Source organism: Dasypus novemcinctus, chromosome X, assembly GCF_030445035.2.
Source record: "Dasypus novemcinctus isolate mDasNov1 chromosome X, mDasNov1.1.hap2, whole genome shotgun sequence".
NCBI lineage: Eukaryota > Metazoa > Chordata > Mammalia > Cingulata > Dasypodidae > Dasypus > Dasypus novemcinctus.
In genome coordinates, this window is record NC_080704.1 from 187,126,775 (window position 1) to 187,150,890 (window position 24,116).

Sequence of the window (24,116 nt, forward strand, 5' to 3'; positions counted from 1 at the left end):
AAACTAAGCCTGGAAAATGGAGCTTGGTTTCTCTTTGTACCTTATAGTGAAATGAGAAAGGAAATAGATAAGCTGATAATTGAACTCCTGGGCACAATGAAACCAGAAATTGATGGTTTGGAAAATCCTGAGCCTATGCAGATAGTGTGCTCTGAGACTAGGGCCAGATGCAGCTCTATTGGGGACCTCCTTGAGCTTCTGGAAAGTGAGTCCCTGAAGAATAGGGCTCCATGTGAGGGTTTAACTGAATATGGATCCAGTCAGCCAATTCAGTGGAAGTCAGGATTTGAAATGCAGTTATGTATAAAAGATCTGTGGAAAGTTATATTGTCCAATTTTTTGGGCTCCTCTGAACTGCGTGCAAGCTGACAAGATTTTTGCAAAATCTTTTTTAAAAACCCTTGACAACCTGGACTGAAGGAGACAGAGAAGGGATGAATTGAAGAACGAATGGCTTCAAGGACAGAAACAAATGCTGGGGTCTGAACTGAAGATATCTCCTCAGGCCAAAAGAGTGGGCCCACCATGTGTGTAGAAAGGGAAGGTCCATCCTTATGCTTAAAGGGGACAGGTCATCTGCCCCAGTGCTTAGACGGGGCAGGCCTTCTGACCCATTGTTCAAGGAGAGTCTTGTGACCCCAATACAGGGAGATGCTGGGGCCTGTGTCCTGACATTTGCAGAGAGCTTAGTCAGCACCCCAATGCTCAGAGAGGGTGAGTACTCCCAGTGTTTGTGGAGAGCATGGCTGCTGCACAAGTGCTTAGAAGGGGTGGAGCTGGCCACCCCACCAGGCCTGGAGGATAACACATCAATCCCAATGACTCTCAGATCTTGAAATCTAATGGAGCTTGCCCTGATAAGTTTTAGAATTTTTGGGGACCCATGACCCATTTTCTTCAGTTTCTCCCTTCTGGAATGAGAATGCCTATCTTATGCTGTCCTTTCATTGTATTTTGGAAATAGATGGCTTGTGTTCTAGATTTCACAGGTCCACAGACAGAGGTGAATTGCACTCCAGGATAGACCACTCCCATAACCAATTTTGATGAGTCTTTGTACTAAGCATTGTTACTGAAATGATTTAGGGCTTTTGGGATATTATGAGGAATGAATACATGCATCATGTGGAAAGAATATGTATTTTGAGGGTCCAGATCACAGACTGTGGCTGTTTGGAACTATGTACCCCAGAAAAACATGTTCTTAGACTTGGCCCATTCCTGTGGGTGTGAATTCTTTTAAATGGGTTATTTTGGTTAAGGTGTGGCCCATCTGAGTTGGGATGTTCTTAATCCTATTAATGAAGGCCTTATAGTGAAGGTCACACAGGGAGAGAACATCAGAGGAAGTAGACAGAAGCTGAATGTCAATGGTACCCAGGAAAGAAGGGAGAAGCCAGGAGAAACCACCTTGTGGCAATAAAGCCAAGAACCAATGACTGCCAGCTGCCAGTCCTAGAATGCCATGTCTTCTGAGAGAAAGAAATGCTTAATAACACTTTGATTTTGGACTTCTCCTAGCATCAGAAATTTAAGTTACTAAATTACCATTGCTTAAGCCAACCTATTGCATGGTATTCACTTTAGCGATGGGGAAACTAAAACACTGTAGTTCACTTAGAGTCTAGCCTGCTTGGAGTTTGTTGAGTTTCCTGAATATGTACATTTATATGTTTCATAACATTTGAGAAATTTTCAGTCATTATTTCTTCAAATACGTTTTCAGTTCTTTTGTCCTTCTGGGACTCCAAAGAAGCATGTGTTGGTGTGTTCAATGGTGTCTTTAAGGTCCCTCAGGCTCTGAACATTTTTCTTCATTATTTTTTTTCTTTTTGTGCCCCACAGTGGGTAATTTCTACTGCCTTGTCTTCAAGTTCACTGATATTTTCTTCTGTCTGTTTAAATTTGCTATTGAATCCAAATAATGAGTTTTTCATTTCAATTACTGTATTTTGCAGCTCCAAAATTTCTGTTTGGTTCCTTTTATAATTTCCATTTCTTAATTTTGTTCAATGTTTTCCTGATTTCCTTTAGTTATTTGTATATGGTTCTCTTTAACTAATTGAACATATTTAAGACAGTTGATTCAAAGTTTTACTAATAGTACCAATGTATGAGCTTTTTCAGGGATAGCTTCTAGCAAATTCTTATTTTTCCTGTGACTGGGCCACACTTTCTTATTTCTTTATGTGTTTTATAATTTTTGTGGAGTCCTGGACATTGTTATAACTGTGGAAATCTAGTTCTCCTACTCCTCTGGAATTGCTAGGCTGATTTTTAGTTTAGTTTTTTTGGAGGCTGGCACCATCTCTTTGTTACTTTTTCAAACTATTTTTGCTCCCAAATGGGGAATGAAAAAAGAGGGGAAAAAGATGTTCTGCTTCTTTCAGACTCCGCTACTGCTTTTACCTTAGGGCAGATGGAACAATAGCCACCCTAAGAGCAATCCACCCAGCATCTTAAGTCCTTGAGTCAGAAGCAGTGATCAGGGAAGCGGACTTGGCCCAATGGATAGGGCATCTGCCTACCACATGGGAGGTCCGCAGTTCAAAACCCGGACCTCCTTGACCCGTGTGGAGTGGCCCCATGCACAGTGCTGATGCGTGCAAGGAGTGCTATGCCATGCAGGAGTGTCCCCCGCATAGGGGAGCCCCCATGCGCAAGGAGTGCGCTCCGTAAGGAGAGCCGCCCAGTGGGAAACAAAGTGCAGCCTGCCCAGGAATGGCGCCGCACATATGGAGAGCTGATGCAACAAGATGATGCAACAAAAAGAAACACAGATTACTGGTGCCACTGATAAGGATAGAAGTGGTCACAGAGAAACACACATCGAATGGACACAGAGAGCAGACAACGGGGGGGAGGGTGGAGGGTGGAAGGGGAAATAAATAAGCAAACAAATAAATAAATAAAGCAGTGATCAGCAATCAGATCACACACACACAGATTTTGGAGAAATAGGTCCTTATAGCCTACCCTGGCACTATCAAGAAGCATTGTAGGTCAGGGCTGCAGTCCCTATTGCTGCCTGCCACATGGTTTGGGGATGGGGATGGTAGCTGTTGCACAGAAGGGTGAAATACACCAATATTTACTTTAGTTTGCCAGCCTCTTCCTCTTGCCCTTCCCTGGACACTGCACAGTGTTCTGCTAGATTACAGAGTTTCAAAATAGTAGATTTAGGCAGTTCCTGCCAGTTTAATAGTTGTTTTCACGAAGGAACATATTCCTGTAGCTTCCTTCTCTGCCATCTTCCCACAATCTTCCTCAAGTCTCTTTTGAAGGGATTACTCGATCAGGGTCAGTCCCACACAAGATTTTCTCCATTTTCGCTAAGTTAAAGTCAACTGATTAGGGGCTTCAATTACATCTGCAAAACCTTCAACTTTGCTATATAATTAACTTAATCATTTAGTTGACACCCATTTTTTTTCACAGGTTCTACCCACACTCAAGGGAGGTGATTATATAGGGTGTATATAGTGGGTGGGGGGTAGGAATCTTGAGAGTCATCTTAGAAGTCTGTCTACCACAGGAAGATAAAACAATTATGAATGTATATGCACTTAAGCAATCATGACCCAAAATAAATGAAGCAGAATATGACAGAACTGAAAAGAAAAAAAAGACAAATAAAAATAATTCTATTTGGGGATTTCAATACTCCTTTATAAGTAAATGATAGAATAGCTATACAGAAAATCAGTAATAATATAGAAAACTTAAATAACACTATCAACTCTCTTGACTTAATTTTATATACGGAACATTCTACCCAAGAACAGCAGAATACACATTCTTGTCAAGAGCATTTGGGACACTATCCAGGATAACCTGTATGCTAGGCCATAAAATAAGTATCAATAAATTAAAAGTGGCTGAAATCATCCAATGTATGTTCTATAACCACAACTGAATTATATTAGAAATTTTAAAAAGAAAAAAATCTGGGAGCTCCCCCAAATATTTGGGCATGTAACAACACAATTCTTAATAACCCATGGATCATGTTAAGAAGGGGTGCAACTAAATAATTCTTAGAAAGATATGTATAGATGTAAAACATATTAGAAAGTGACAGATATAAAATCAATAATCTAAGCTTCCACCTAGAAATGATAGGGAAAAACAGAGCAAATAAAAGTCAAAATAAGTAAGAGTAAGGAAATATCAAAAGTTAGAGTGGAAATGATTAAAATAGAAAGCAGAAAAACAATAGAGACTGTCAATGAATCCAAAATTGTTTATTTGAAAAGACTGACAAAATTGGCAAACCTTTAACTAGACTGACTCAGAAAAAGGAGAGAAGGCACAAAATAATGAAATCAGGACTGGGAGAGGAAACATCACTAGATGCCTTAGAAAATGTAGATGGATTAAAAGGAAATATTATGAACAACTTCATGTCAAAATTTAGACAATTTGAACAAAATAGACACATTCTTAGAATGGCACAAACTACCTTAACTGACTTAAGAAAAAATTAAAAATTGAATAGAATTTTGTCAAGTAAAGACACTGAATTAGTAAATAGAAATCTTCCCACAAAGCAAATTCCGCACCCAGATGGCTTCACTGGTAAATTCTATCAAATGTGTAAGAGAAAAATAACAAACTCTTTTAGAAAACAAAGAAGGAAGGAGTACTTGCTGACTCGTTTTATGGGACAGTATTAACTGTATACCAAAGCCTGACAAAGATATCACAAGAAAATAAAATACAGATTAATAACTCTCATGCACATAGATGCAAAAATCCTTAATAATGTATTAGCACATCAAATTAAACAATACAGAAAAAGGATTATACACCATGACCAAGTGGGATTTATCCTAGATATACAAGTTAAGTGTAATATCTAAAAATCCCCATTTCAATCACAATAATAATATACCATATTAATACAAACCAACATAAATCTTCTCAATAGATGCAAAAATAGCACTTGCCAATACCTGCTACTCACTTGTGATAAAATACTCAACAAACTAAGAATAGAAGGGAACACTCTCAATCTGATGAAAATATTCTCCTGGACTCAACTGGCATATGAACAATCCAAAGATTTAAGTCTCAGAGATATATTTAATGGGCACATTTAACAGGTACATTGAGAATTATAGGTTCGAATAAAAGGAGTCAAATTGTTTGGTATGATACTGTAGTGACAGATACATGACATTCCACTTTTGTCAAAAGCCTATATAGCTGTACAGCACAAAGTGTAAACCATAATGTAAACTATAGACTTTGGTTAGTAGCAATGCTTTGATATTGGTTCATCAATTGTAACAAATGTACCACACTAATGAAAATGTTAATAGTAGGGGAAACTATGTGTTAATAATAGGGGAAACTATGTGTGTGTGTGGGTGGAGGGGTTATATGGGAATTACCTAACACTTTTGGTGTAATATTTCTATAAATCTAAAACTTCTCTAAAAATAAAGTTTATTATTACAAAAAAATCCTATGCTAAATCATACTTAATAGGAAAGACTAATTGTTTTCCCCTTAAAATCAGGAAAAATATGAGAATATCCACTCTTTTCTATTCAACATTGTACTGGAAGTTCTATTCAGAGCAATAAGGCAAGGAAAATAAATTAAAGGCATACAGATTTGAAAGAAAAAGGTAAACTCTTTATTCAAAGATCATGTTATCTTATATGTAGAAAATTCCAAGTAATCTACAAAAAATTATAAGAAAACTAACAAGCAAATTTAGCAAAGTTGCTGGATAAAAAGTCAATATACAAAGATAAATTGCATTTCTATATCCCAGCAGCAAACAATCTGAAAGCAATATTAAGAAAACAATTCCATTCACAATAGCATCAGAAACAATAAAATACTTAAGAAATAATTTAACAAGATACGTGCAATATCTATATGCTGAAAACTACAAAATATTGCTGAGAAAAATTAAAGAAGACCTAAATAAATAGATACGTATTTCATTTAATGGAAGCCTCAATGTTGTTAAGTGACATTTCTTCCTAAATTGATATAGAATTCCAGTGAAATATATATTAAAACTTCAGAAGCTTTTTTTTGTAGAATTGGCCAAGCTAACCCTAACATATATATCAGAAAGCAAAGGACCTAGAATAGCCAAAAAAATTTGTAAACAAATAAACAAAAGCAAAATTGCAATACTTACATTACCAGGTTTAAGAACAAACACAAAGCTACAACAAACAAAACAGTGTAGTTTTGAAGTAAGGAGAGACATATGGATCAATGGACCTTTGATTAGATTACTTGATAAGATCACTTTAAGGCTTCTGATTGGACTACATCCATGAGACATGAGCCAGCTTGGATCTCTGCCCTCTTGCTGGGTCTGATATAAAGTGAGACACAGAGAGACACACACAGGAAAAGGAAGCTGCCAATTTTGATCCTGCCATGTGAAAGAGGGTTTGAGGATTGCTAGCAGCCAAAGCTTAAGCACGAAACCCCCAAGAGGCTGGGCCCATGGGCAGCTCAAGGGTGAAGAGACGAGCCTTATGCCTGAGAGGCCAGAGCTGAACTTGGGAAGAAATCAGAACAGCTGAGACTGAAATGGGAGACCCAGAAATTGACAAGCCCTATGCCTGGTTGCCCACAACTGAGCTCTGGCAGATGGCAGATTCTGCAGGGGAAAGCAGATACCTTGGGAGAGATCAGCTGCCATTTTGCTTTACCACTGGGCAACATGCCAGTATTAATGGTAGTTGACTTTGGGGAGAAAGCATCTCTGCTGATGCCTTGATTTGGACATTTCACAGCCTTGTAACTGTAAACTTTTACTCTAAATAAAATCCCCATTGTAAAAGCCAACCTATTTCTGATACTTTGCATCAGCAGCCATTTGGCAAACTGATAAATACATGGGAAAATATAACTAATGCAAAGTATGGACTATAATTAACAGTTATATTCCAATATTTTTACAACAATGACAAATAAGGTACTATAGAAAAATTAATGATCAATAATGGAGGTATAAGGGTATGGGATTTTTTTCTTTTGGAGTAATGAAATCGTTCTGAAATGGACTGGGTTGATGACAGCAAAACTCTATGATGAAACTGAGAGCCACTGAGGGTATACTTTGGATGGATTGTACAAGGCAGGAAACCATATAACACAGTGAACCCCATGGTGAGTAGTTAACCGACTGTAGTTAACCGTACAAATATGCAAACCATTCTCTCAGGAACTATAACAAATATACAATACTAATACATGGTGTTAATAATAGGAGGGTTTGGGGGACATACATCAAATATAAGCTATGGACTACTGATAGCAATAATATTATGATGATGTTCTTTGATCATTTGTAAAAAAATGTGTCACAACAATGTAAGGAATTGGTGGTGGAGCAACGTATGGAAATCCTGTATGGTATGCATGATATTTTGTTATCTCACAACTTCTCAAATAAAAAGAGAAATTAAAAAATGCATGGTAATGGCACAAGAATAGACATATTAACCAATGGAACTGAATTAAGAGTTCCAAAATACATCTGCATATCTATGGCCAACTGACATTCAACACAATTGCCAAGACCACTCACCTGGGACAGAATAGTCTCTTTAATAAATGGTCCTGCGAAAACTGGATGTCCATATCCAAAAGAATGAAAGAGGTTCCCTATCTCACGCCCAATAGAAAAATTAACTCAAGATATAGCCAAGACCTAAATATAAGATCTAGGACTGTAAAGCTACTAGAAAACAATGTAGGGAAGCATTTAAGTGACCTTGTAGTAGGCAATGGTTTCATCAACTTTACACCCAAAACATGAGAAATGAAGAATAAGTAGATAAATGGGACCTCCCCTAAATGAAAAACATTTGAGCTTCATAGGAGCTTGTCAAGTAAGTGAAAGGCAGCCTACTCAATGGGAGAAAATATTTGGAAACCACATATCCAATAAGGGTCTAATACCTAGCATATATAAAGAAATTCTGCAAATCAATAATAAAAAGTCAAACAACCCATTTTAAAAATGGGCAAGAGACTTGAACAGACACTTTTCCAAAGAGGAAATATGGATGGCTAAAGAGCACATGAAAATATTTTCAACATCGCTAGCTATTAGGGAAATGCACATCAAACTCCAATGAGATCTCATTTCTCACCTATTAGACTGGCTGCTATTTTTTAAAAACCCAGAAAACTACAAGTGTTGGAGAGAATGTGGAGAAATAAGAATACTCATTCACTGCTGGTGAGAATGTAGAATGGTGCAGCCATTGTGGAGGATGGTTTGGTGGTTTCTCAGGAAGCTAAATATAGAACTGCCATATGATCCAGCCATCCCACTACTAGGTAAATACCCAGAAGAATTGAAAGCAGGGACATGAACAGATATATTCACACCAATATTCATAGTGGCATTATTTACAATTTCCAAAAGATGAAAGCACCCCAAGTGTCCATCAACCAATGAATGGAAAAACAAAATATGGTATATACATATGATAGACTATAATTCAGCTGTAAGAAGGAATGAAGTTTTGACATATGTGACAACGTGGATGAACCTTAAGGACCTTATGTTGAGTGAAATAAGCTGGAAACAAAAGAACAAATATTGCAATGTCTCACTGATATGAACTAAGGATAGTGAGCAGAGTCATAGAGGCAAGTCTGAAAGATAGGTTACCAGAAGATTGAAGAGGAGTTGAGATTTGTGAGCCAATGCTTAATCTGTGTAGCATTTATAATTAGGTTGATTGTAATGGTTTGGAAATTGACAGAGGTGATGGTGGTACAGCAATGAAGTTATTAGCAGCACTGAAGTGTGAGTGTGAACGTGGTTGAAAGGGGAAGTTTGGCCCATCTATGAAACTAGAAGGAAAGCTAGAAGACAAAACAGGGGACTATAACTCAGTGAATTCTGGAGTGGCCAAGGATTGTGGTTAAGAATACAAATATAAGATTGCTCATTCAGGATCTCTAATGAAAGTATGTCACTAGTACAGGATGTTGATAGCAGGGTGATGTATTGGGAAAAATGGACCTAGAATACATTTCTATGGGATATGAATGTATTTGTGTTGTCATATGTATGCTTTCTCAATAGTTAGAAACCTACACAGTAGCTATCCATGTCTACATAAAATACCATGACTTTAAAATGCTGTTTGACCTAAAGTAAGGGGGAAATGGAAAGGAGAAATGAGTTTATATGGCTACGAGTTTCTAAAAAAGAGTCTGGAGGCTGGCAGAAGGTTTGCCCTCATGCACAACTGAGCAGAGTCAGAGAGACAGATAAAGCAGATACAACCCCCAGATATTGGTTCCTTTGAGGGCTAAAGAGACCCATGGGAGTTATGGTCATGGCCGATGGGGTTAACTACCAGGGCAGATGGCCCCTCTTTGGAAATGGTGTTTATGTGTGATGAATCTGGACTCAGATGGGATCTCCCTTCATAAGACTTTCATGCTAATGTGCTGGAGGTGCAGTTAATGTTGGGGTTTAAGATATATTTAGGGGATTTGAATCTGTGGACTGACAATGTGATAGCCAGATCCTGAGCCTCAACAGACTCCAGCACCTACAATCTGATTTATTGGACTTACCACACTCAGCTAAGATGGAGGTGAAGAAGGACAACCACCACACCATGGAGCCTAGAGTGATTACAACTGAAAATGGGAGGATTGCATCCAGCATCCAGGTGGAATCTGAGCCTCCTCTTGACATAAAGGTGCAATGGACACAACCAATCCAGTGTCCACATAGAAGAGGTGGCATTGGATTGGGAAAAGTGGACATAATGGACAAAGGGTATGGGGAAAGGCAGGAAGAGATGAGAGGTGGAGGCGTCTTCGGGACATGGAGCTGCCCTGGATGGTGCTTCAGAGGTAATCACCGGACATTGTAAATCCTCACAGGGCCTACATGATGGAATAGAGGAGAGTATGGGCCATGATGTGAACCAATGTATATGAGGTGCAGAGGTGCCCAAAGATGTACTTACCAAATCCAATGGATGTGTCAGGATGATGGGAACGAGTGTTGTTCGGGGGGGGAGAGGGGGGGTGGGGGGGTGGGGTTGAATGGGACCTCACATATATATTTTTAATGTAATATTATTACAAAGTCAATAAAAAATAAAAAAATTAAAAAAAAATAAAATAAAATATTAAACTTTCATCCTAGGGAAGCTTTGCTACTTTCTTAAATAAAATGTCAAAAATCTCTGGAATATATAAGCCATGCCTAAGAAAAGAAAACAGATCTATATGCCAAGTCCTTGATCTTAATTCTTGTATTTATGAACTTTATTCCTGTAAAAATGGAACAAAGTGTAATTAGAATTAATGCCTAAGAGTTACCTCCTGAAAACCTCCTTGTTACTCACATGTGGTCTCTCAATAAGCCAAACTCAGCAACAAAACACACTACCATCCTCCCAATGTGGGACATGACTCTTGAGGATGAGCCTCCTTGGCATGAAGGAATTATTACCAAGCACTAACCAGTGATGTATTTGGAAAACAACCTTGGCCAAAAGGGGGAAACCCATTAAATATTAGAGAGTTTTTATGTCTAAGAAATTTCAAAGTTAGTCAGGAGATCATTCTGGAGGTTATGCTTATGCAGGTCTCAGGCAGATTTCACTAACTGCCACAGTAAACAAAGTTTCAAACAAGAGTGCTCCCAAGGGCTCTAGGGATAGCCATACAGATACCAGAGGCAAGGCACACAGCATCATGAAGTCAACACCCCTTCGGCAGGCCCTATTTGGGAATATATGATCATCTATTTCCCCAGTATAACATAGTTATACTCATTTATAATTCCCCTACTCAAGATTCTTCTACTACTTTTATTTGAACCTATAATTCTTAATATACCCATTAAATATATCTCTCAGAGACTTATACCTTCAGATTTTTCATATGCCTGTTGTGCCAACTCCTGTTCTCCAGTTCTTCAGGCCTGCCCTGGACAACCAACAAAATGATGATGATGGACAAGTCCCATCCCCAAAATAAGGAGTAACTACACCTGCAAACAAAACAATTCCTTACATCTTCCCCATAATATCTACATCCCTGCTCAGCCTGAAGCAGTCAGAGAAGACATCATCCCAAATCCCTCAAGACTGAAGAGTGAACAAAAATGAAGGGGAGGGGGAGAAGAAGAAAAAAGAAAAGGAAAAAAATTAGGGGGGAGTGTGACCATGGACCATTGGTCATTGTGTCTATCTTTATGCTAGTACCATGCTGTTTTTACTACGGTAGCTAAGCAATATGCTTTAAAGCCTGGAAGTGAGAGTCCTTCAACTTCATTCTTTTTAAAGATCTTTTTGGCTATTGCGGGCCCCTTATCCTACCAAATAAATTTGATAATTGGTTTTTCCCCTCCTGCAAAAAAGGCTATTGGGATTTTTATTGGGATTACATTGAATTTGTAAATCAGCTTGGGTAGAATTGACATCTTAATGATATATAGTCTTCCAATCCATAACCATGGAATGTCCTTCCATTTATTTAAGTCTTCTTCAGTTTCTTTTATCAATGTTTTGTAGTTTTCTGAATACAGGTCCTTTATGTCCTTGTTTAAATTTATTCCTAAATATTTGATTGCTTTAGTTATTTTAATAAATGGAATTTTTTTCTGATTTCCTCTTCAGATTGCACATCAATAGTGTATAGAAACAATATTGACTTTTTGCATATTAATCTTGTATGCCACCACTAGTAGTTTTGTTGTGGATTTTTCAGGAGATTCTACATGCCGGATCATATCAACAGCAAATAATGAAAGTTTAAAATCTTCCTTTCCTATTTGGGTGTCTTTTATTTCTTCATCTAGCCTAGTTGCTCTAGCTAGAACCTGTAGCACCATATTGAATAATAAAGGTGACAGTGGGCACTCTTGTCTTTTTCCTGATCTCAGAAGGAAAGCTTTCAGTCTTTCACCATTGAGTACAACGTTAGCATTAGGTTTTCCATATATGCACATGACCATACTGAGAAAACTTCCTTCTATTCATGTCTTTGGAGTGTTTTTATCAAGAAAGTCGGCTGTACTTTGTCAAATGCCTTTTCTGTATCAATTGAGAGGATAATGTTACTTTTATTCTTCAGTTTATCAATGTGATTTGTTATATTAATTGATTTTCTTCTGTTGTGAAACACCCTTCCATACCTGGGATAAAACCCACTTACTCAAGATGTATAATTATTTTAATGTGCTTTTGGATGTTGTTTGCAAGTATTTTTGGGGGGGGGAGGGATTTTTGTGTCTATATTCATTAGGGATTTGCTCTGTATTTTTCTTTTTTTGTAGTATCTTTATCGGGTTTTGGTATTAGATGATATTGGCTTCCTAGAATGAGTTTGGTAGTGTTCTTTCCTGTTCAATTTTTTGGAAGAGCTTGAGCTAGATTGTCTTTGAATGATTGGTAAAATTCACCTGTGAACCCATCTGGTCCTGGGCTTTTCATCTTTGAGAGGTTTTTGAAGACAGTTTCATCTGTTCACTTGATTCGCTTTTTGTGGGTTTTCTTTGAGCTCTTCTATTTCTTCTACACTTAGTGTAGGTGGTTTGTGCATTTCTAGGAATTTGTCCATCTCCTCTACATTGTCTATTTTTTTGGCATACAGTTGTTCATATTATCCTCTTATGATCTCTCTTATTTTTGTGGGGTTAGTGGTAATGTTCCCCCACCTCAATTCTGATTTTATTTATTTGCGTCTTCTCTTTTTTTCTTTTTCAGTCTATTTAAGGGTTTTTCGATTTTGTTGATTTTCTCAAAGAACCAAATTTTGGTTTTGTTGATTCTCTCTATTGTTTTGTTTTGTTTTCTTCTTGGTTTCATTTATTTCTGCTCTGAGCTCTACTATTTCTTTCCTTCAGTTTAGTTTGGGATAATTTTGCTATTCTTTTTCTAGTTCCTCCAGGTGTGCAGTTAGACCTTCAATTTTAGTTCTTTCTTCTTTTTTAATGTAAGTATTAAGGGCTATACATTTCCCTCTCAGCACTGCCTTTGCAGTGTCCCATAGATTTTGATATATTGTGTTCCCATTTTCATTTATCTCAAGATATTTGCTGCATTCCCTTGCAATTTATTCTGAGACACAGTAATTATTTAAGAGTGTGTTGTTTAATCTCCATATATTTAGGAATTTTTCCTTTTTCCATCCATTATTGATTTCCAGCTTCATTCCTTTGTGATCAGAGAAAGTGTTTTGTATAATTTTAATCTTTTAAAATTTATTGGGTCTTGTCTTTTGACCCAATATATGGTCTATCCTGGAGAAGGATCCATGAGCACTTGAAAAGAATGTATATCCTGCTGTTTTGTAGTGCAATGCTCTATAGATGCATTAAGTCTAGTCCATTTATCATAATATTCACATTCTCTGTTTATTTATCCCCTGTCCAGATGTTCTATCCAATACTGAGAGTGGTGTACTGAAGTCACCAACTATTATTGTAGAGACATCTATTTCTCACTTCAGTTTTGCCAGCATATGCCTCATGTGTCTTGGGACAGTCAGGTTACATGTATAAATATTTAGTATAGTTATTTCTTCCTGGTGAATTGCACCTTTTATTAATATATAATGATCTTCTTTATCCCTTATAAAAGTTTTGCATTTGAAATCTAATTTGTCCAATAGTAGCATCTCTACTCCAGCTCTTTTATGGGTACTATTTGCATGGAATATCTTTTTCCAATCTTTTACTTTTAACCTGGTTGTGTCCTTACATCTGAGGTGGGTCTCTTGTAGACAACATATAGATGGCACATTTTTTTAATCCATTCTATCAGTCTATGTCTTTTGATTGGGGAGTCCAATACATTAATATTCAGTGTCATTTTTGTAAAGGCATTACTTACTTCATCCATTTTGTCCCTCGGCTCCCTGTTGTCATATCATTCTCTTGTCTGGTTTCTTACACTTTCCCTGAATATGCTGGTGTATTTACTCTGATGTTGGTGTGTTTACTCTGCTGGCCAATTCTCTTTCTTGCCTATTTTTTCCACAGCTCTTCTTTGATACTTTGTTCAACTTAATCTAATTATTTACCTTTTGTAATACTCTTCATTACTAAACTCTTCTCCAAATCTCTTGCCTTTGGTTTTTTCCTTTCAGGCTGCAGCACTCCCTTTATTACCACTTGTAATTCTGGTCTTTTGGTAACATATTCTATCACTTTTGGTTTGCCTGTGAAGTCTTTGAAATCACCCTCATTTGTGAAGGAACGTTTTGCCAGATACAGAATTCTTGACTGGCATTTTTTTTTCTTTTAGTAATTTAAATACATCATACCACTTTCTCCTTCTTGCTTCCATGGATTCTGATAAGTGGTCCGCACTTAATCTTATCGAGTTTCCCTTGTATGTGATGTTTTGCTTTTCTCTTGCTGCTTTTAGAATCCTCTCTTTATCTCTGATATTTGACTTTTTGAATAGTAGGTGTCTCAGAGTAAGTCAATTTGGATTTATTCTGTTTGGGGTGCACTGTCCTCTTTGATATTGATATTTACATCTTGCATAAAGGTTGGGAAGTTTTCAGTCATTATTACCTCAAATATTCTTTCTGCCCCCTTTCCCTTCTCTTTCTGGGACACCAATAATATGAATGCTTGTGCACTTTGCACTGTCATTCAAGTCCTTGAGACTCTGTTCTGTTTTTTCCATTCTCTTCTCTTTCTGTTCTCCTTTCTTTTCCAGTTCAGATTCTGTGTTTGAAACCACTAATTCTTTCTTCAAGCATTTCAAATATACTCTTATGTTCCTTTAATGTATTTTTAATCTCATCCATCATGTCGTTCATTCCCATAAGGTCTGTTACTTTTCTTTGCAGGCATTCAAATTGTTCTTTATGCTTTTCCAGTGTCTTCTTAATATCCTTTATTTCTTTAGTCATATTTTCTTTAAATTCTTTGAAGTGGTTTGGGAGAGTTGTGTAATTATCACTGATTAATTGTATTAAATCCTGGTATCTCTTCAGGATATTTGGTTTTTCTTTTGGCTGGGCCATCTTTTCTTGTTTCCTCTTAAGGCTTGTAAATTTTTGCTGATGTCTAGGCATCTGAATATGTTGGTGTATTTACTCTGATGGCTAATTTCTCTTTCTTGCCTATTTTTTCCACAGCTCTTCTTTGATACTTTGTTCAACTTAATTTAATTATTTAAATTTGCTCAGCTTATATTGTTAAAATTGGGCCAAGGACTCACCAGTGGTGGCACAGATTTTCTCCCAGTGGTTAGGAGACAGGTAGAACTGACAACAGGTTTTGCCCATGCAATTCCGAGACCAGCCAACAGATGGCGCTCATTAGCACACCTTTCCACAGAGGTGTTTCAGTCTGGCCTTTCCTGTGTTCCTGTGCTGAATCTCTAGAGTGGAGATTCAAAGCAGGCTCTGCTGGCCGAATTCACTGAACAAAAGCTCCCAACCCTTCCTCCCTTTTCCCTTGAAACAGTTGAAAGGGAGGAAGATGTCTGCTCCCCTCTCAGTCAGCTGCAGTGAGCCAGGGGTTTTACCCCAGCTTAATATATTGGGGGTTGGGGAGAGGTGCCCTTCTCAGCCACTGCTGGGGTTTGGTAACTCATATTTGTTATTTTGGTTTCTTCATCTCTCTGTTCCTCACCCTCGTGGGAGTTGTGTAGCACTGTCCTGGTCTGATGACCCCCTAAGCAGGTCCCTTGGGTGGCTTTTGGCTCTTAGTTGTTTTTGTGAGAGCACTGTACTCTGCCTGTTAGTGCAACACCATCTTCCCACAATTCCTCTCCCTGTTTGTTATCTTACAGGGCAAAAGAAAACCTTGCAGATGGAATTAAGGTCACTAATCAGCTGACCTTGAGATGGGGAGATCATTCTGGGTTATCCAGGTGGGTCCAATATAACTACAAGAGTCCTTAAAAGCAAAAGACAGAGGCAGAAGAGAGGTCAGAATGATGCAGAAGACGTTGAAGTCACAGATATTCCAAGGGTGACAGGTACTTGATGTACTGTTGCTGACTTGAAGATGGAGAGGGCTACGTGCAAAGTGAAAGAAGGAACTGAATTCAGCCAACATCCCAAATAAGCCTGGAAGTGGATTCACTGCCAGAGCCTCCAGTTAAGGAACACAGCCCTGCCAAAATCTTGATTTGGGTCTTGTATGATCCTGAATAGGACTTAGCTGAACCATGCTGTTCCCAGATTTCTTACCCATAGAAAATGTGAGATAATAAGTGGGGTTAGTTTTAAACCACCAAGTTTGTGATAATTTGTAATGGCAGTAATAGAAAACTAATAAAATATCTCAAAAGTATTCACATATTTAAAAAATAACCTGACAAGCAAGTAAAAAAGTGCAATTAAGAAGTATACCCCTATTTAACCCTTGAATCAAAGATGAAACAATAGAGAATATTTATTATATACTGAAAACCATGAAAAGAAAACCCTGCATCCTGAAACCTATGAGATATGGAAAAGGTGCACTCAGAGAAAAATGTATTGCTCTAAATTCCTTCATTGTTTATAGCAAAGGGCAAAAAAAGAGAGAATAACATTTTACTTTTCCTTAAAAACTAGAAAAAGTACTGCAAGATAAACCAAAAGGAAGTAGGAAGAGATAATTAAAATAAAATCTAAAAATAAGTTGAGTATTAAAAAATAAAATATGATATTCTATTCATGAACTATTGTGATTAGTAATCGAAGAAAATGTGGCATTGGTGTGGAGAAAGTGGCCATGGTAGCTGCTGGGGGTAGGGAGTGGGAGGAAGAGATGAGATGTGGGGGCGTTTTTGGGACTTGGAGTTGTCCTGGGTGGTGCTGCAGGGACAGTTACCAGACATTGTATGTCCTCCCATGGCCCACTAGGTGGAATGTGGGAGAGTGTGGGCTATGATGTGGACCATTGACCATGATGTGCAGCGGTGCTCAGAGATGTATTCACCAAATGCAATGAATGTCTCATGATGATGGAGGAGATTGTTGTTATGGGGGCAGGGTGGAGTGAGGGGGGTAGAGGGTATATGGGGACCTCAATATTTTTTGAATGTAACATTAAAAAAAATAAAGAAAAAAAATATGAAAAAAGTAAATAAAATAAAATAAAATAATAAATCCTTGGAATTACACTACACAGTGAACCCTAAATTAAACCATGAACTATGGTAAATAGTACAATTATAAAAACATGCTTTCATCAATTGTAACAAATGTTCCACACCAATGCAAGGTGTTGATAATAGGGTGATATATGGGAATACTGTATTTTATGCATGATTTTTCTATAAACTCACAACTTCTCTAATAAAGAAAAAAAACTAAAAATCAACTAGGAAGAATAAATAAACCCAAAAGCACATTCTTTGAAAATACCAACAATGACAAAGTAATAGATAAATCCTTGACAATCCTGATTATGGAAAAAAGATAAATAACAAAGATAGAGGCGCTTAAGAATGACAAATGGGACATAACTACAGATAATGTGGAGTAAAAGAATAATGAGAGAGTGCTATACGCAACACTACAGCAGTAAAGTTGAAAAAAATTAAAAGAAATGACCTCCCAGTAAGGTATAAAATTATTAAAATTAACCCCAAAAGAAGTCGAAAGCTTGAATCGACTAATTATCATAGAAGAGCTTGTAAAAGTGATTGAAATTATTGCAAATGTCACTTAGGACCAAATGGATTCATTAATGAGTTTTATGTGACTTTTTTAAAAAGACTTATTTATTTATTTTCTCCCTTTCCCTGCCCTGCTGTTTTTGCTGTTTGTATCCATTTGCTGTGTGATCCTCTTTATCTATTTCTTTTTTTGTCTTCTCTTCTCATCTTTCCCCTCTAGGATTCACCAGGATTGGATCCTGGGGACCTCTGATGTGGAGAGAGTTTCCCTGTCAGCTGCGCTACTTCAGTTCCTGGTCTCTGCTGCACTTCACCTTGACTTTCCCTTTCATCTATCTTTTGTTGCATCATCATCTTGCTGTATGACTCACTTGTGCAGGCACTGGCTCACTGTGTGGGCACACAGCTCACCACACAGGCACTCAGCTCACCACATGGGTACTCTCACGGGCATTTGAATCACCATGAGGGCACTTAGCTCACCACACGGGCACTCAGCTCATCACACGGGCACTCGGCTCACCATGTGGGCACCCATGCAGGTACTCGGCTCACTGTGTGAGCACTTGGCTCATCACATGGGCACTGCCTCACCACATAGGCATGCTTTCTCTTCTTCTTTTTCACCAGATGGCCCTAGGGATCAAACCTGGGTCCTCCCATATGGTAGGCAGAAGCCCTATCACTTGAGTCACATCTGCTTCCCTTATGTGACTTTTAAGGAAACAGATAATTCGAATATTAAGTTATTCTAGGTCACAGAAAAATATGGAGTGCTTATCAATTCATTTTATGAATCCAACAAAACTTTCACTAAAACCTAATAATAATAGTAAAAATAAAGCTATAGATCAAACACACATAATAAAGGCACACGGTTTCTAAAGAAATATTAACACAAAGAACCCAACAATATTCAAATTATATGAGCAGTAGATTGTACTCCAAGAATGTAAGGGTGGTCACTGCCAGTAAATCTATTAAAACAATCTATTTGTCTAGCAACATATTAAAGAAGAAAATTCAGATGATGCTAGATGCTAAAAAGTTATTTATAACAAAATTTCTATGGCAAATCGGAATAGAATTAACAAAGACCATTTACCAAAAACAAATAGCAAATATTATTCTAAAGAGCAAAATATTAAAAGTATTTCAAGTAAAATGGAGTAGACAGGGATGCAACTTTAACTACTATTATTTAACGTTTTCTTGTATTTTCTAATAAGTTTAATAAGATAAGGAAATGAAATAATTGGCTATAAACATTAGAAAAGTGTAAAATCTGCATGACTTCGCTGATTCAAAACCCATAGAGATGCTGGTGTAAAACTACTAGAATTAATAAGGGAACTTGGTAAGGTAACTAGATTCAAGATGAATACATAGAAATCAATAGCTTTTCTCTATTTTGGTACCAAGCACCTAAAAGTAGAAATAGAAAAAAATTATTTTATTAACAATAATAAGACACATAAAATGCTTAGGGATTAATGTAATAATGAATTATAAAACTTCGTTATATTAGTAAAATTAATATATAAGTATAATGAAATTTCAATTAGATTCAAAAATAGGGTTTGATTTTTCTTAAAATTGAAAAAATATCTTAACATTTTTATGTGAAAGAATAAAGTGCCTAAGAATAGATAAGAAAGGTACAAAAGCAATGGTGAGGATTGATTTCCCTTACCAGATATCAGAATATATTACAGAGCCATTGTAATCAAATCAATATAATATTGGCATAAGAAGAGAAAAGTAGATCTGTGAAATAGCACAATGAATTCAGAAATAGTAATATATATGAAAATTTTATAAGATAAATGTGTTGATTCAAATCAGTGAAAAAGCGTATTATGTAATAATGTAACTATTACAATAGGCTATTGACCTTGATGATGGAAATAACACCAGGCATCTCTATCTTATACCATCTATGAAAATTATCAAGTGAAAGACATATGTAAAGAGTAAAACACTGAAAATCTTGCAAGAAAATCTGTGATACCGCACATATAACCTTGAGTTGGGGAAAACATTTTTATCCAACACTGGTAACCCTGAAAATAAGAAAGAGAAGATAGATATATTTGACTTTATGAAAATTAAAAACTTTTTTAGTAAACGTTATAAAGTCAAATGACAAACAATGGATTTGGGGGAAAATTGCAATATACTTGACAAAATGTTAGTACTTGTAATGTTAAAAGGGTTCTTGTAAGTTTTAAAAACTCAAACATCCCAAAGAAGAACAGGCAAAGCATACAAATAATCAAATCACACACAAAAATAAATCCAATAGCCAATGAACATTTGACAAGATGCTCAACCTCATTAGAAATAAAAGAATCATAATTAAAGTAATGGTGTACTATCGTTCTTCACACATTGTATTGGCAAAAATTAAAAAGCAAGATAAAACTAATTGCTGGTGTGAATACAGCGAGAAGGACACTCACGTATGTTAATTGTAGAGATTTGTGACAAATTCTGGCCCGATTAGGAAAAGCAATTTGGGAACAGCTATCAAAATTTAAAAGGAAACATGCCCTTTGTTCTAGCAATACTCCTACTGACAATCTGTCCCATAGAAATAAAAGCAACAGTGTATATAATAAGACATTTAAAATAACTGGAATAAATGGATGAGTTGACTAAATTATTGAATCTTATATAGGCATTTAAAGGAATGAATTAGAGTGATATCAGTTGACTTGGAGGGAGTTCACATCTGCCAAGTGTTGAGTGAGAAAAATGCGTATAATATCTCACTTTTATAAAACAAAAAATGACCAAGAAAACTTTCATTTGAAAACCTTCATTTGCACATGTGCATGTCTGTGTGCATGAATATATATGGTCACTGGTGTTACGTGGTTGGGAGTAAGTGGGAGAAAGGGGCTAATGTGGGAGGAGGATGGAGAACTAACAGAAAGTTGAAAAAAGGCTAAAGTATGGATGATATGACATTTAATATTTGCATTGCATTATATAGTCATTGTATTCGAATCTTTATGATACACATTTAAAGAAAAAAATTAAAATCAATGATTTTCAGCATTCAAATCAATAGGCAAAAATAGGAAAAAATGAACCAAAGGAAATTAGAGAGGAATGAATTAAGGAAAGTAAAGGCGGAAATTGTTTCGACAGAAAGAAAATAAAAGGATTGCTAAATAAAACCAAAAGGTGATTCTTTACAAGACCAATAAAATAGAGAAAGCTCCTAGAAACATGATTTTACATAGAGTAAATAAGAGAGAGAGAGAAAGAGAGAGAACATACATGGCCTAAGGAGTAAAATTATCCTTACACCAAAACTGGGCAAAGATGATACACACGTACACAGATCTAAAGAACAAACTTGCATTTAATATTGATGGGATCCCTTTGTCCTGCTTCTATAGAGTGGCAGCACGTGACGGAGAAGCAATGGAAAGAACAGAACAAAATATCAATAGGTCAGATCTGTGAAAGTGATTGGCACTTAGCAACCATTTAATTTTTTGTGTGAAAAGCACAGGTGCCTACATGTCTTCCCTGGAAATGCTTTTTCTGGGTTTAACTAGCGTCTGATTTTTGTACCTTGCTCCAACCAGAGTCTTATTTTCACATTCCTGGCCCCTGATCAGACTCTTTAGAATAGCTATGCCTTTACCTTTTATCCATGTGCAGGTCACCAAGCAGCTCACTTTGCATGTAGTCCCAAGACTGTTCCACAGCACCAAGGTAGTATCTTCTGGTGGCACTAAAGCTGAATCGCAGAAGGCAAAAAAAGAAGCAGGCAGAGACCTCCATGTGCATGGTTCTTACTGCAAGAAAATGTTCAACTGAAGAAATTAAAAGATTAATTCTTTTTAAAAATATCTTTGGCTCTCAGGAAAAAAAAGGTAAGTTTTCTATGATTTAGTGAAAAGCCCCAAAATTTTTCCTGAGAAGTCTAGAAATTACCCTCTGGGTGGGACAGCAGCATCTGCACTAAAGCAGTAACAAACAGGATTGTTTACTTTTTGGCAGGGAGAAGCAGCCACAGGAAGAACTGAAGTAGGGAGGCAGAGTTAAAGCTTAACCCTTTCACCTCTGAAAGCACTAGGGCATCAGAAGGCTGCTTTAATCAGAACCTTTAAGAGAAGTAAGAGAGGAAGAGAGAGGGCAAAGTGAAGGAGAGCATTAATTTGTACTTATATTCCTAGCCCACTCCAACCCTCTTATTTTGTATCACAGCAAGGGGAATTCCAGATATTGTTGAAGGTTCTGGAATCCACTTTCACAAGCAAGAATAACCATTATTCTAAGTCTTCCTGCTTCTACCCTTCCCCTTCACAGCACTGTCACTGAGTGACTTTTCAAAACTATAAAACAGATATATCACTCCTGTGCCCCAAAACCCTCCAACAGTTTCTGACCTTGCGCAAAGTAAAATCCTAGGTCTTTACCATTGCCCAGAGCATCCCACAGGATCTGCAAACCCCTTCCCCCAACTCTTTTACTTCATCAACTCTGGCAATGAAGACAGAGAAGTGATGGATTCCTCTAGGTTCTTGGCTATGTCACATAAATTAATTTAAGGACATACCAGTTTAGTTAGGCCAGAATTTGTTGGGAAATGGGGGAAAGAAGAGAGTTTACTGAGAAATGGGAGAGAAATATGGAAATACACACCAACATTTGATGTGGGCTCCTCTAGGCAGAGAGCGCTCTCGCTGCCTTGTGTGGTTACTGTTTAAACTGTTAATTATGCTTCCCCTTTGTTAATGCTAAGGGGAGGGGCCCCAGCGGTTATTGGTTACCCCACCAATGAGGCCTGTCGGGAATATCTGGGGCTAACAGGAGGTCCTGGAAAGAGAAACTGGGTTACACTCAAGGTCCCAGCAAGGTCTTGCAGCCATGTTGTTTGCTGGCCATGAGGTCTACTGGCCGTGCGGTCTGCCAGCCATGTTGTCTGTCAACCATATTGTGACTTGTCTTCTCCAGTTACCCTCTACTAACCTACCTCAGTGATAACTGGCCTCCTTGCTTTTCCTTAAAAACTCCCATGCCTCCTGCAAGTCTTGGCTCAAAACTTCCCTTCTCAGTTGTAAGCTCTCTACACCCACCAGCACTACTGATACCCCTCCCTGCTTTATTGTCTCCATAACACTAATAAACACCTTGAATTTGTTTATTTATTTTGGATTATTGTTGCCTGATCCTTTTTTTCCCCCGCAGGCTCTTTAAATTTGGCCCATGTATAGGATATATTACCTTACATCAAAATGTAGCCACTCATGCAGGGACTCTAAGCAATAAGTGCATCCTACTCAGTTTAGTATACAGTACAGGGAGTGAGGGCCTTCCCATAGCCTCAAAGTGTAGGAGCCAACAAAATGAAACTTGACCAGGGTTACTAAGTCATTATATGAATGCCTTTTTACTTTCCAATATATTATAAAATAGTCAAAGTTAATATCTAAAATTATTGATACTAGCTGGACTGACCTCACCCTTTGTAAATGGTCATCTCCAACCTAGATCTGCTATTATGATTATTTCAGATGGATCTTATATGGTCATCTCCATATAAAGATCCATCTCCAACCATCTCATACTGTCATCTCCAACTGAAACCTACTATTATGATGATTAGTCCAGACAGATCTTACACTTGTATATGGACATTGCTATTGAAATGGTCATCCTTCCACCTTCCTGTTTGAAATCCATAAAAAATAAAAACCGTATAACTGATCCCCATTTTGTAGCCTCCTATCCCCAGATGCCTTAATTTCTGATAATGATTGTCTTGTGATTCTAATAACCTTGTGACTCACCTTTTGTACCTACCCCTATCCTGTTCAGCCCCCTAATGTTTGTTAAGGAAGGAACCAGTTACTCATTAGCATAAACTGCTTAACCTAGATACTATAAAACTATCAGGATTACTGCAGTGCAGGTAAGTAGATTTTGAGTCTTTAAGGCCACTGACCTCCTTTGCTATGCACAAGCAAATAAATTCTTTCTCTCTTTGAAATAAGTGTCTCAGGAATCCCTTAATAAAGTGCACAGGACAGAAGAATGTGTGTTTTGTTCGGTATCACAGGGAATTTGATTATCTCCATTCTGCCCTAATACAAACGAGTTCGGGAGCGAATGGGAAGTGTTATTCAGCCTGGAAGCAAGCGGCAAGAAGCCCCTTTGTTAAACCTTTGCTGAGATCTCCTCTCTGCCAGACACCAGGATGCAAAGGTAATAGCTGGCACTTAGTATATGGTAGGAACTGTCCTAAGTGCTTTCTAATGCAGCTGCTCTGCTTGTCATCATTTTACAGGTGGTGAAGTTGAAGCACAGAGAGTTAGGCAACTTGCCTTTGGTCACACAACTAGTAAGTGGTAGCATTCCACCCCATGTAATCTGGTTCCAGAAAGAATGCTTCCAAACACAATGCTATGCTTCCAATTCTCAGAGAGGGAATAAAACCCAGTTCATGTCCTCTGGGGGTCACAGTCCAATGGGAGAGACAAAAAGGTA

At 37.4% G+C, this 24,116-nt stretch overlaps 1 protein-coding gene across 1 annotated transcript in view; it reads right to left on the reverse strand.

Annotated features, from left to right (window-relative positions):
* The window catches only part of F8 (coagulation factor VIII), a 382,001-nt gene extending 360,407 nt beyond the window's left edge, over positions 1 to 21,594 (reverse strand). Inside the window, exon 1 of the mRNA XM_058291449.2 lies at positions 21,268 to 21,594. Coding sequence (XP_058147432.1) covers positions 21,268 to 21,413 — 146 coding nt within the window. The 5' untranslated portion in view covers positions 21,414 to 21,594. The remainder of the gene's footprint in view (positions 1 to 21,267) is intronic.
* Positions 21,595 to 24,116: the final 2,522 nt, after the last annotated feature.